This window comes from Nansenia antarctica, assembly GCF_963989245.1.
Source record: "Nansenia antarctica genome assembly, chromosome: 10".
Classification (NCBI taxonomy): Eukaryota; Metazoa; Chordata; class Actinopteri; order Argentiniformes; family Microstomatidae; genus Nansenia; species Nansenia antarctica.
The window spans coordinates 15,635,149-15,648,690 of NC_137680.1; the positions used below are offsets into that span (position 1 = coordinate 15,635,149).

General features: G+C 42.5%; 1 protein-coding gene across 1 annotated transcript; it reads right to left on the bottom strand.

Annotated features, from left to right (window-relative positions):
* Nucleotides 1-1,505: 1,505 nt before the first annotated feature.
* nipal2 (NIPA like domain containing 2) lies at nt 1,506-13,129 on the bottom strand (the record flags this gene model as incomplete). Its single annotated transcript, XM_080541012.1, has 11 exons — nt 1,506-1,612; nt 1,950-2,047; nt 2,147-2,210; nt 3,080-3,168; nt 3,414-3,558; nt 3,893-3,989; nt 5,193-5,314; nt 5,749-5,808; nt 8,453-8,621; nt 8,887-8,955; nt 13,124-13,129. The coding sequence occupies 11 exons, from the start codon at nt 13,127-13,129 to the stop codon at nt 1,506-1,508; spliced, it is 1,026 nt and encodes a 341-aa protein (XP_080397138.1).
* Between the last annotated feature and the right edge of the window lie 413 nt (nt 13,130-13,542).

Sequence of the window (13,542 nt, forward strand, 5' to 3'; positions counted from 1 at the left end):
GTATGTGCACATTGCTCTGATGAACTGACATTTCTGTCATCCTCTATATAGCTACACCTGGCATGATACTGGCATCCCACATATCTTCTAACGTGTAGGTGTCTGTTAATAGTCTCTTGTTGCTTGGCAACACATGAAACATTTGAGCACCTCAGCATAATCCCCACAGATGAAACGTCATCTGTCTTGCGTGGGTTATCTGGGGTAAGCATGGGTGGGAACTCATCAGCACCAGCCAGATAGGCATATTATCCAGTTTGGAGTTTTGGAGAATGACATTGTCTTTTGTAAGACAACCATGTGAAGTCAAAATAGCATATGCTTCTCATAAATGCAATTCCAAGAATCACATTGGCTTATCAGAGTGAATGACGCATCGTCCAAGTATTACATGACAGGTTTCTTCTTGCAAATACAATCTTTAAATAATGAATCAATGTTTCATGGTTGTGAACAATGCAAGATTTGTAATGATCTTCTGTACCAAAGTCTAATGTCTAAAATGTGTCGAGAGGTCCACTAAGATGAGATGCCTTTGTGTGGTTCAGCGTAGTTCCTATATCCTCCAGTGGAGGGCACTGGTGCACTTGTTTTGCTGGACAGGGTTTAGTTCAGGAGATACCTTGAGACATTTTTTGTTTAAATATCATATTGCCATTTATTAACAAGTCAATCATAGAAGTTATATTAAAGTATCTCAATAGAAATAAGATTAAACAACAAAGTCGCTTAGTTTCCAGTTGGAATATCAAGTGGTGAGTTGTATATTAATAAGGGGATGCATTGGTTAGACAGCCTCTTACATATGTGTACTTCCTTGAGAACGAAATAATAAAGTCTTCTTGCATTGGTGTCTGTTGTGTTTGTTGGTGTTTGTTGAGGTGTCTGTAGTGGTGTGTGTTGTGGTGTCTGTTGGTGTGTGTTGTGTGTGTGTTTTGGTGTCTGTAGTGGTGTCTGTTGTGTGTGTGTGTGTTTTGGTGTCTGTTGTGTGTGTGTTTTGGTGTCTGTTGTGGTGTGTGTTTTGGTGTCTGTAGTGGTGTCTGTTGTGTGTTTTGGTGTCTGTTGTGGTGTGTGTTATGGTGTCTGTAGTGGTGTCTGTTGTGTGTGTGTGTTTTGGTGTCTGTAGTAGTGTGTGTTATGGTGTCTGTAGTAGTGTGTTGTGGTGTCTGTTGTGCATTTTGCTTTGATCCTGAGATGTCTCGTCAGTATCTCTTGCATCATCAGAGTCCAGTCCTCTGATCAGCTTTCAAAGTTAACCCTGCTGGAGACATGGAGACAGACCTCCCTGCATCACAATGCACCACCTTCTTTTCCCTGAAGTGTACACTTGTTTTCTCCCCTACATGGATTTAAAAACATAGGATTTATTTAACCAGGGGCCCTTGCACCAATCCTATGTTTCTGGAGTAGAAGCCCAGTAGGGAGGTCTGGGTATTGCAGTCAGAGCCTGTTTCACTGCACAGACAGACAGACAGATACAGATGTACACACAGGTGGGGCTGATGTTAGGACTCCTCCTGTTGGCCACTTTTACACATGAGTTTGGCTGCCAGAGATGAACCGTACGCCACATTCTGCGCCTCTGGCTGGACCTTATCTGTGTGTCTTCGCCCTGTAACAGACCCAACATATGGTCATTAGATGAGATGGGCTTTTAATGGGCCCAATGGACAGATTCATTCACAGTCACTGTAGATTGATGGGTTTAGTTAGTTTAGTTTAATTCATGGTTTATGGTCAAATGCATTTAGTTCATTTGGTTTGCTACTGCATTGTTTCATCATGAACATACATGTTTGTTAATCTTAGTCATTGTTCATAATCATGTTTGTATTTCTTGAGAGTATTATTGTATTTCTTACAATTAAATATATATATATTATCTTATGTCCTGTTCACTCAAATTGTGAGAAACAATGACATTTGAGTGCATTTCATTAAATTCTTACCAGGTATTTGCCCCATTGGTATAAAGTTACGATCTTGCGTCTTAATCTTTGGTCTGTTTCTAGCTATCAGGAACACTCCAAGAAAAGCCAGCAGACAACTGAAAGAGTTCCAGAGACGGGTTACATTCATACAGTACCTGAAGCAACCAGTTGACTTCATCATAGTCCTAAGACAGTACTGTTTTGTGAATACTCACCCCAAGACAAACATGGAGATATTAAGCACACTCAACCCATAGAATTCCTCGTAAAATACTATCCCTGCCAAATAGAAGAACATATGAACACAGAGCTGAGAGAATATCAAAGAAATCAAGTGGAAAAGGTGGATTAATAAAAACAACAACATTTTACTCAATAGAGGTTTTCCATCAGAATGCAGCTCCACAGAAACATTGAATTGAATGTAAAAAAAAAAGAAGAAGAATTGTTCCTCCTGAGAGATGAGAACAGAGTGATTATGATGGGTAGTTTAAAGAGGACAGCAGCCATTCTATCCCCCCAGGGAGAGAAGGAGAGACGTGAACAGTTGGCTGTGTAGCCATCAAAGCTCCCTGGTTGACACCAGACCAACACGCAGTGAGTCACCAATCGCTAACAATATTACTCAAGGCCAAGGCCAGGACTATCCACGTACGGCACCACTAACACACTCCGAGGGAATCTGTGAGCTTTTCATTTCCTATTCATTGTGGATGTAATATTATCCCTCCCGCTAGATAACAAGGGACCAGAAGTCTGGTGCGGCTAATTGATCCTGACATTCACTCCTTCCCCCTCATCCAGCACAGCCCTCCCTTCTTCCTCCCTGTTAATAAACCAGTTCACATCTCACATCTCACATCTCTTATTCATCCCCCCTGCTTGCTTTCGGTCTGAACAAACCCTGCCACAGTGTTGCTGAAGTTCACAAGCTAAAAATAGACATTTAAGGAGCACACTGCTCTCAAGACGTTCGAAGAGGTGGTTTTATTTATCTCGTTGGCGGTGTTACTGTTCCGTTGTTGCTTGCTTGTTATGGATTGCAGTCATCTTTTTCAGGTAGGTGCTTGAATTTTCACTAGAAAGAGCCATTGTGTTTGGCATAATAAAGACATGGGTTTGTAAAGCCTTTGAGACGGATCACATACCTGCTACAATCGCACTGGTAGTGAAAAACACAAAGTTGATGGGGACTACTTCTGTGGCATCAAACATTTTCATGGCTTGGTTGAGAAACCTGCAGAGACCAGGGAGCGAGAAATGCACAGAGACCATCCAATTACTTGCTGTGTGGATGTAAAGAACATATTACCAAGGTAACACAATCATGTCACCTTGGTGACAGAGACACAGTGTATTCATAGATCATAATAAATTCTAGACCTTTACTTAAATGTTCTTCAACGCTGGAAAAATACACCATGTCTACCATCAGGGTTGGTTTGGGTAGGGGTGGGGTGTAAAAGAAAACACTTGACTTACTTTATCTGAAAGGCACAAGAAGCCACCATCACTACGAACATGACATAGAACATGGGATGGACCAGCTGCATGTGTCCCATGACGCCTCTCACTGACTCTGTGATCATTCCAGACACAGCCTTGACCGAGATGACCGTTAGGGAGGCTGCAACAATATACCCACACGCACACACACACGCACACACAGAGAGGATGTGAGCATGTGTTATTTCATCAAAACTTCACAATTTCCTGGGGGATTTATGTTATGCGACTAGCTATGTTACCGTTAGTCTCCACCCTGCTTAAGTATTGTGTGTGTGTGTGTATATGTGTGTCTTCACTCCTACCAATTATATTCTGTGATGGAAATGTGATATACTGTAGGGAATAACAGACAACTCAGATTTGTTATTCCACATATTCCCTCTCAAACTAATTTCTGACCCCCTCAAAGGATCCGTCCCTGACCCTGCCAGGCAATGTTTACTAGTTCTTACCCAGCAGAGCAACCAGGAGCATCACAATGACTATATGCTTCATGTTCCGTCTCTTGTACAGATAGAGCAGGATACAAAACGCAATGACCTCTATAAGCTGGAGAAAGGGAGAAAGGGGAAAAGGCAGATAAAAATATTAACACAGAAATGGTTTCCATGAACATTTGTTCCAAAAAAGTCATACAAAGTCAAAGCCATAACGCATCTCTCCAGAACCAATTTATTTTCCAGCGATAATGTATCCAATTGATCTATAACACTAAAACCGTGCCCAAATACACAAAAGGGGAATTAAAATTCTTCTCCTTACTCTCGCTGAGAACCAGAATGAACGTCTTATCACTGAAATAAAGTGTGCAGTGAGCGTGGCCCCCTAATTGAGACAAATGACCCTGGTCGAGAAATGAAATGATTGTCTGTCTGCTCCATTAATGGTTCTAGCCAGGAGCTGTCCTTGGGAGTTCAATAGTTCTCAGGCGTTAAAGGGGCTCTGACATAAAACCCCACTTCTCACTGGAGGGAGAATCAGAACTGAGTTCGAAGGAACCTTTATTCTCACTGACAAAACCATTCCAGAATACTTCTCATCTGTATCTGTCAAGTTCTTTCCATTTAAATGTAAATTATATATTTATTTTTATTTTTATCAATGTCCAATTGATTTAAGTAAGGGATATTAATGAGTAAGGAATATTAATTAAATTCAGTATACTTGGTAGCATATTAGTGATAATATAAACTAATTTATATCTAATATTGGATGAATCCTTTCAATGGGACTCTACTAAGAAATATAATAACCCAAGGCAGGTGTGAGGTGATGGTGTTGAGGAATGCATCATTTTCTTCACTTAATTACACTAATTAATGTAAGTGTGCTACAATGAATCACACACAGGGCTGGATGTGCACATCCACACATCCTGATGAGCAGTCTGGAGACATTCCCAGGGCTGGGCTGAGAAAGAGCATCCTATTTTAGGCATCATCCATCAACGCTGTCAAGACACACTGAGACAGAGAAACGGTGAAATGTGAAAACATCCATCCTATTGCCATCTGTTTAAACAACAACTTTGTCTTCCGCCCCCTTCCACAGTCTAAGTACATTCATCCTCCTTTTCTCAGTAAATAAGACACATTCTAGAACAGAATGTGAAAGATGGCTCTGTGATTCTGTGTGACCTGAATAATGATCCACAAGGCAACCGTCCAATGTTTACACCGCTGGCTAGCACCCCTAATGAGGATGAGCTGGATAGTATATTCTAGTCTTGGCAGGGCTTAGGAGAACACATACAAGGTAAATGAGGAAGTGCCAGCTGACAGCGAATCTCTGGACCAGGCTAGCTGTAACGTGTGTCGAGGTGTGAGGGGCAAAGGTCACGATGATGTATGTCCCTGTCACTGCCAGACCGCCACCTGTGGGCAGAGCAGTAAGAGAATCGCAAAGGGTATGGATAATAGAACATGGATATAAAACAGGAGAGAAGACTACCTTGGTTGTGAACTGAATGGTTATTTATTTAAGCATCACATCACATGGTGTCATTTAAATGTCTCATCAATGCTAATCCTAAAAGGTAAATGTTTGACTTTACATCCCTCGCTAACCACACTAACTCATATTTACACTGAGCGAGGCCTCTCACTGCTCTAAGATGATCAGATGAAGTCAACTATACTGTACATCATGTTTTTTGACATTAAGAATACTCTTATGCTGTACTTAAATCATTCTGGGTCATATGAATATTCTGGGTCATATGAATATCACAGCATCACTGTATGCCCTGTGGGTTATGGAGAACGAATACGGTTAGTAAGAGAGATGTCTGTGTAGAGTGTTTACTTACCAAAGATGTCAGACGCTCGTAACGTCTCTTTAAGGAATATCACTGAGATGATCGCACTGGCTGAAAAGAGAGAGACGTTCAGTGGAATGTAACGTCTAATCATGTTGATCTATAATGCATAGTGTACAAACCCATAATCAAATGTCAAACACAATAACACCTGTACTCATCCATTCTGACGCGTACAGGGACCCAAACAAAGATCACTGGGTGAATCAAGTTTATTGTTACATCCCATTATACATTATAAGTATAAGAGAGTAACATTCTTAGGTTTCTGTTCCACATGGCAGCAACAAGAGAAAATGGCAATAGTTAAAACAAGAAATCTCATAATAACTATTAACATTAATAGACTAAACATTTTCTGCCTCTTCAACCTCCTCTGATAATGGATGTATTGAGCCAAGAAATCAGTTTATGACCAGCACAGTGCTTGGTTGGTTGGCTTAAAAATCTATTGTATGATGGACAAGTTGGTTGATAGGATATTGGCGTTAATCAGTAATACGCATTCCAATCAATCAATGAGCCCTATCTACTGAATAAGTACTACAGATTTGACTTGATCCTTTACTGCATCATATCAATCATAATGTGAGTAGTTGTGTTGGCTGAGTACTTCACACACTGCCTACAAGTTCTATTTGATAATACCTGGTGAAGCAGATGATATGCAAAAACATATACAACAACAATATTTAGCACAGTCTAAGTCACATTGGACATTCGACAACATCCTCTCATTAACGGCCCCTTTGACTAATCTGAATGGACGAATCAAAACCTGTCAAGATCGTATGAAAAGCAGTCAGTTCCACATGAGCTGAGCTTTACTGTACTGTACATGATTCTCCCTGCTCTGAGGAATGAATGGGTTCTAATGGAGCTGAGATGAGACAAAGGAGTGGTGTGAACACCATCAGTACACACCATCGCACAGTGAAAGACAGGCGTGGTGGTGATGTCTGTAGGGTTACAGGTCCATCACCATCATAAACAGGCTCCATATGACAGAACGTAAACATTATACGTCAGAGACACACTACACAGTCCTTAAACAAATACATCATTACAATTACCACCGTCTGAACCACATCCGCGGAGGCTACACTACAACAAAACACTGTTAACTTTGCTGAGAACCATGTCTACCTTTCACTCTGTGTACTGATGTTATTAACATTCAAATATGAAAAAAAGAATAATGTACTTCATTAACTATTCAGACAGCACTTGATCACATGATGTCTAATATCTCATACAGCCAGTTCATTTCACATTTAGGGCTTTGATTTGCCTTTGGGACAGACCAGATCAAACCAAGTAACCATAGCAACTCACCAGGATTGCTAATATCAGAGATTCTGGAGAGACCTCTGGGGGGGGAAAGACTATTGTCGCAATTCCTGCACGTCCCTGTGTCTGCGCGTTCAATCTTAGATCATGGGATCATGACAGCTACAGTACAAGTATGGTTCCTGAGAGAGTACTGTTGTTTCAGATATATTCAGCTGCATGTTTCTATGACATAGTGTAGACTAAAACGATTTTCTTTTAAAACGAAGAACAAGTAATGAAGAACAAGTGCAGCATTTATTGGTTTTCAGAACTGAAAACAACTCGTAAACAGTTGTAGACGTTTTTTAGCTATCGAAAACATAACAACGGACAGTCTATGCGTCATACAATAACGTTGGTGACAGGGGCCGAACCTGTCAGAGTGAATCTAATTCAGAGGGCCTTTGGATTCAGAGGGAGGTAATTGCTCTCTATAGACCTATGTGACAAGCGTACGACAGAAATCTCTCTCTCTCTCTCTCTCTCCCTCTCTCTCCCTCTCTCTCCCTCTCCCTCTCCCTCTTCCATGGTGCTCAGAGAGAGAGTGGAAGGTGACGAGGGGAGGGAGTGGTGGTGGTGGTGTTGGTGGTGGGGGTGGGGGAGGGGGTTGGAGCAGCAGTGAAGCTGTACCTTTTGAGAGTGGCATGCCCCTCAGCGCTCAACCGAAGTGGAGCGGCTGGGACACTGCCTGTCTGGCTGCCTCCCTACACGTCGTCCCTGAGCTCCCTGTCAGAGCGAGGAAGAGGTGTGTCACCGTTTCCGACGTCTCCCTTTTTCCCTTCCTTTACCATTCTTCTCCCTCTCCACCGTACACCGTCTCAATAAGCCTCCCCTCTTCACGCTGCTAATACTCAAGTCACTTCAGGTGTGGCTCTCAGCGGCGTTCACTTCCAGTCAATCACCACACTGTCTTTTTCGAGTATTAGAGTCTTTTTTTCAGAGGGAGTTATGCATACCAATTCATAGTTTCAATGACAATGATGATAACAATCAGAGCCTCATTTCACAAATCATTGCTACTGATAATAATATGGTTTACAGTATATTAGTGTGACTTGAAATGGGTCTCCTCTCCCTGACTCATTTCTGTGTTGACTACAGGGTGGCGCACATTCCCAAATGCTACTTTTGATTGTTAATATTCATGACTCACCACAGTGAGCGGCCAGCAGCCTGGAGACTAGAACCTGTTCAATATTTAACTTGACATTAGAATGTTTGCCCAGACCAGCTGTCAGAGGCAAATTCATTTCGGTTGGCTAGTCACCGACTCAGCAAGCCACCATTGGTGGAATAGGCTGCCTGTGTCACCTTGGGGTGTTTCCAGGATGGTAATGTAGGATGTGTGAGGGATGTGGCTTACCGATGACTGACACACACCCCAGTGGGGCTATGAGGGAGGCCGGGGCGAAGCCATAGGCTGCAAAGTTCCCCAGTTCGCCAACGCCCATGAGGATAACGCCACACCACCACAGCACGGAGGTGTAGTAAGGCTTGGAGCCACGCTTGGACTGACGCACGTGAGCATATTTCTGTCACACACAGAGAGAGAGAGAAGAACAGCAGAGATTCAAGAGCAGCACTCCATCTTGCCTTGAAGCATAATTTAAGCATTATCAGGGAATTAGCATTAGAACCAAACTAATTTGCATATTATTAGTATAATAAAACAAATATGAAGCCTGAGGCTTGAAATGTAAACATTGTTTGGTGAATGAATTCAGGTAAAATGGCATTGTGGGTGACACACAAACGGTGTGTTTGTCACCCTCACACACAAACACAACATACACTTACCTGGATGTTCAAAGAAATGCTGATGAGAAAGTTCCCACATATTGAAATAATGATTCCCAGGAGATAAGTCTGCAAAACAAAACAACAATAAACAGACATAAAACCACAATTAACAGACACAAACAGAAAACAACAACAACACCAACCACAACATCACATTAAATCAAATCAAACTTAATTGATATACCACCTTTTGTGCAAAAATACAAGGTGCTTAACAGTAAAATGAAAATACGACAATTATTAATTAATTTTCAATTATTAATACAGCAACACAGTAAAAATAAACAACAATCCAATTAAAAACAGCAAAACAATAAAAAATAAACTAAAAGAAGCTAAAAAGGTATTTTAAAGATTAACTGTCTTTAGACTCTCTAAATCCTCTGCTGTCATCCCTGCTGGGATCTCTCTCATTACCATTATAAAAGATAACATGTGTGTCTCTGTGCTGCTTCAAACTGTGTGGAGCTATCTGTGTGTGTCAGAGCTACTGTCTGTGTGGAGCTATCTGTGTGTGTCAGAGCTACTGTCTGCCAGTGGGAAACAGCCATTAGTCCTAATGCCAATCCCAAAACTCCTTGATCACACTTGGAGATGGTGTGTGTGTGTGTGTGTGTGTGTGTGTGTGTGTGTGTGTGTGTGTATGTGTGTATGTGTGTGTGAGTGTGTGTGTGTGTGTGACCTTCACATTTGGAGCGCCTGCTCTGAATTCTGAACATGTCCTCCTCAGAGCCTCCCTCACAATGAGACTGTGCAGGTCATGGCATGAGTCCCACCAGACACGCATGCACGCACGCACACACACACACACACACACACACACGCACGCACACGCACACGCACACGCACACGCACACACACACACACACACACGCACACACACAAGGCCCTGGATGCAGCTCATTGGAGACACAAATTAGAGACACAAACATTCAAGTCATCAACATTATCCCATTATCCACAGACAGGCAGCAGTGTTCGCCCTAGCCTGATGTCAGAAGAAATATGCACATCATTTTGCATGGCAACTTTCAGCAAACATAATTGCTATATAATTGATGAAACACAAATTAGATCATCTGAGAAGCAATCCTCACAATTCTCATTCTTGTAGGATATTGGGTTCCCTGTTTAAAATGATAGCTTGCAGCAAATTCAATTTTGGATAATATTCTGAGGGTGGGTGGGCGCATGGGTGGGTGGGGGAGAGAGAGGAAATGGAGAGTGTGAGAGAGAGAGGAGAGAGAGATGGAGAATGACAGAGAGAGAGAGAACAGAGAGAGGATATGAAGAGAGAGTGATTGAGGAATTGATTGAAAGAGAGAGAGAGATGGAGAGAGGGGGAAGGGGATGAGAGGGGGACCCCCCCAGGTAGTAGTGGGCCAGCCCTGCGGTTGTTCTCCACACTCTGAGGGCCACAGCAGTAAGGCTCTGCCCCCCTCTGAGAAAGCAGAGCAACGCATCCGGATATTTTGCCATTTAGTTTGAGGTTGAGTGAACTTTTTTCCATTTTAATTGGTTGCAAATTTCTATATTGCCAGCACCTGTAACTTGCCACAGTTGAGTTTAAATACAAATTAAAGGAGCATTACATGTTTGAAATACAATTATTTCTTACAATTTTGAATTGTAATTTTGTATTTAAACTCAACTGTGGCAAGTTACAGGTGCTGGCAATATAGAAATTATATTTGCAACCAATTAAAATGGAAAAAGTTCACTCAACCTTTGTGTTGTGTGTCTTTGTGTACCACACTGAGCACGGAGAAAAGAAAGAAGAGCAAAAAATTGTCTAAGGATTTGAGAAACAAAATTGTGGCTCACTTGCCCCGCTCCAACGGCCCTAGTTTTGGCTATAGCTTGCTGTTCATTATTTTGATGATAAATCGTAGCTAGCTAGCTATAACCTCTTCATATACAGTATATACACATACGACTGCAGGCTATATACTGATTAACAGTTAACATCACATTGGGAAATGCATCATCTATGCCCATTGAACAGATGTATTCATTATCCTACCTAAGAAAACAAATGTAACACTCTCATCTAACCTCTCTGCGGATGGCCTGAAGCCACAGATCTATTCTTTTACTGTCCTTCGCTCTTTGTGGAAATAAAGAAAACGTGTAAAATGTTTGACGTGCAAAATACTACGCAGCAGCGTTTAGGCATGGTGACACTAGCTTTTCCAATAAGGCACCAGCACTTGATGACAGGGGGGTGACGTATGACTGCTGTGATGAATAGCATCTCTGCACTCACTGGCTGACTCACTGCTGAGGGTCAGCTTACAATGATACTATGGATACAATCAACATCACAGTAGTTCCCACAGGCCAGGCATAACAAATGAAACACCTCATTACCAAATCAATCTAAATTGCTTTCTTATTTCAAAGTCATTTTCCTGCCAGTGTTTTCTCCTGACTCACGATAAGCCAATACAACACAGCATGTGTCTCTGAAGAAACTTGATAAACTATTTTATAAATATACATTAGGAGACTTGGGGAAGCTATGAACAATTTCCATTCCCCTCCAGATGCTTGAATCCGAGTCAAGGACGGTCTTAAATCTTCAATCCCACTCCATGCGAGCTGGGGTTCACTGTGGCATCACTGTATCAGCCTCTCACTCATATCCAACCTGACAGGAGCCAGATGAATCTCCTGACCTGTAATAAACCTGCAGGATAGATTGTACTGTGGTAAAGCAGAGGTTAACAGGATTTAGAGGGACAGTAGCGGAGCAGTTCTGTGATGAGATCCCAGGAGCTCTAGCAACCAAGAGAGAGCTGATATCGCTGTTGGTAAAAGAGTGTGTGTGTGTGCATGGGTGTGTGTGTGTGTGTGTGTGTGTGTGTGTGTGCGTGCCTGTGTGTTTTGAGAGAAGGGGGGTGGGGGACAGTAACACCAGGCCTACGAAGAGGTTCTCTCAGCCATAGTGTGCACACACACACACACACACACACACAGCCACCAGCCGCCTACAGTGTGGTGTGATTCATGAGCACAGAGTCACCCACCATCCATCAGGCCAGTAGCACCGGTAGCTAAACTAAGATCAATAACCTTGTCCAGCATCAGAGTTCAAAGAGTAAGTGGCTGGCCTTTGTGTTAGAGAAGATGTGCAGACTGTTTTATAGTTAAAGGGCCAGGGGGGCGGTATCTGGTGCTGTGAAAAAACACGCCCGTAGATATTTCATACACCCTAGAGAGAGATAGAGAGATAGAGAGATACGCTTAGATCTCTGAGAGACTGTCTTCTGTTCGGTTGCTATTTCAATGTGCTGGAGCTCTACAACCTGTTGAAGTAGTTGCCTTGCCATAGTCAGTGTGGTAGTAGTACGCCCATGTACATGCACTAAGAGAGCTCAGAGGGAGGGACATCTTGCGTCGCGATAACATTCCCTCTATTTCTCCCTCAACCGCTTTCTCCTCACCTCCCTATTTTTTTTAGAAAGCATTGGAGGAAAACAGTTAAAGAGAGGACCTTAGATCTTCTCCTCCAATGCGTTTTGAGAAGGAAGGAAGGAAGTAAGGAAGGATGTAGGGGGGATGTGAGGGGGAATAGAGGACAGACGATTGGGACGCACCCTGTCTTCCTGGAGCAGGAAGAGCAAACAAAGGGCACAGGGCTGGCACTCTGGGAGTGTCCTCAGGCTGCTGGGTAAACATCACCCACTATGACCAGGCAGGGCCTTTCAGGTCACTCCGTCTTCTATTGACACAGGCATATTGACTGCCATTATTATAGTAATAACGTCATAGTCAACGGATCCTATTCACTAAGTCTAGCCCCTCATTATTGATTCATTTATCTTTTACAGTCTATAAATTGTACAGGTCGCATTATTGTCTGATTATGTCAATTTCCTAATATGAAGAGGAACAAGGATAACAAAACAGTCCGTGGGGGGTATAATCTGTCTCTACTGCAACATAGTAAATCAAAAATGTATAAAATATCTTAAATAAAATGTCCATGCTGTACTAGGTCAACCGTTCAGCGGAGAACAGTGTCAGACAACTTTCTTATTTAATGTTTGCCACACTCAGATGCTATTACAAGACTCCACTAAAGCTACTAACTGAAAAACATCAATTATCAAACAATACATGCAGGGATGAACTGTAATATGGTTTCCCTGCATGGACTCACTTTAGTGCCCCAACAGGGGTCACCCTGTAAGCTCTCTGAGAACCAGATGAGGTAACCTGATAGACTTACCTCCATGCTGAGTGAATGATCAAAGCTACACATCAGTCGTTACATCAGCTAAAAATCCAGTTTTTGTGAGCTCAACTGACACACGCATTCTTCAGTCACAACAGCTCCCACCGTCAACAAACTCCTGCAGCTGCAGCAGTGAGCACCCGGTAGCATTAGCCTTTGACCCCCCCCCCCCCCAGGAGAAATGCCCTCCATGACGCCAGAGCTTGGCAGATCCCCTACAGCTACTACTGTACCAATAGACTGATCTATCAGTATGTCTGGTGATTGTATAGTCTGGGGACGGGGTTAGGTCATTGTAAGATGAGGGGAATCAGTATGTTTCATACTGTAGTAGTGTGGGGTGTTTTTTTCCCCCCACAAGCTAAATGACAAACTGTATGATAAGAGACGTCATCCCTATTCCATACAATTCC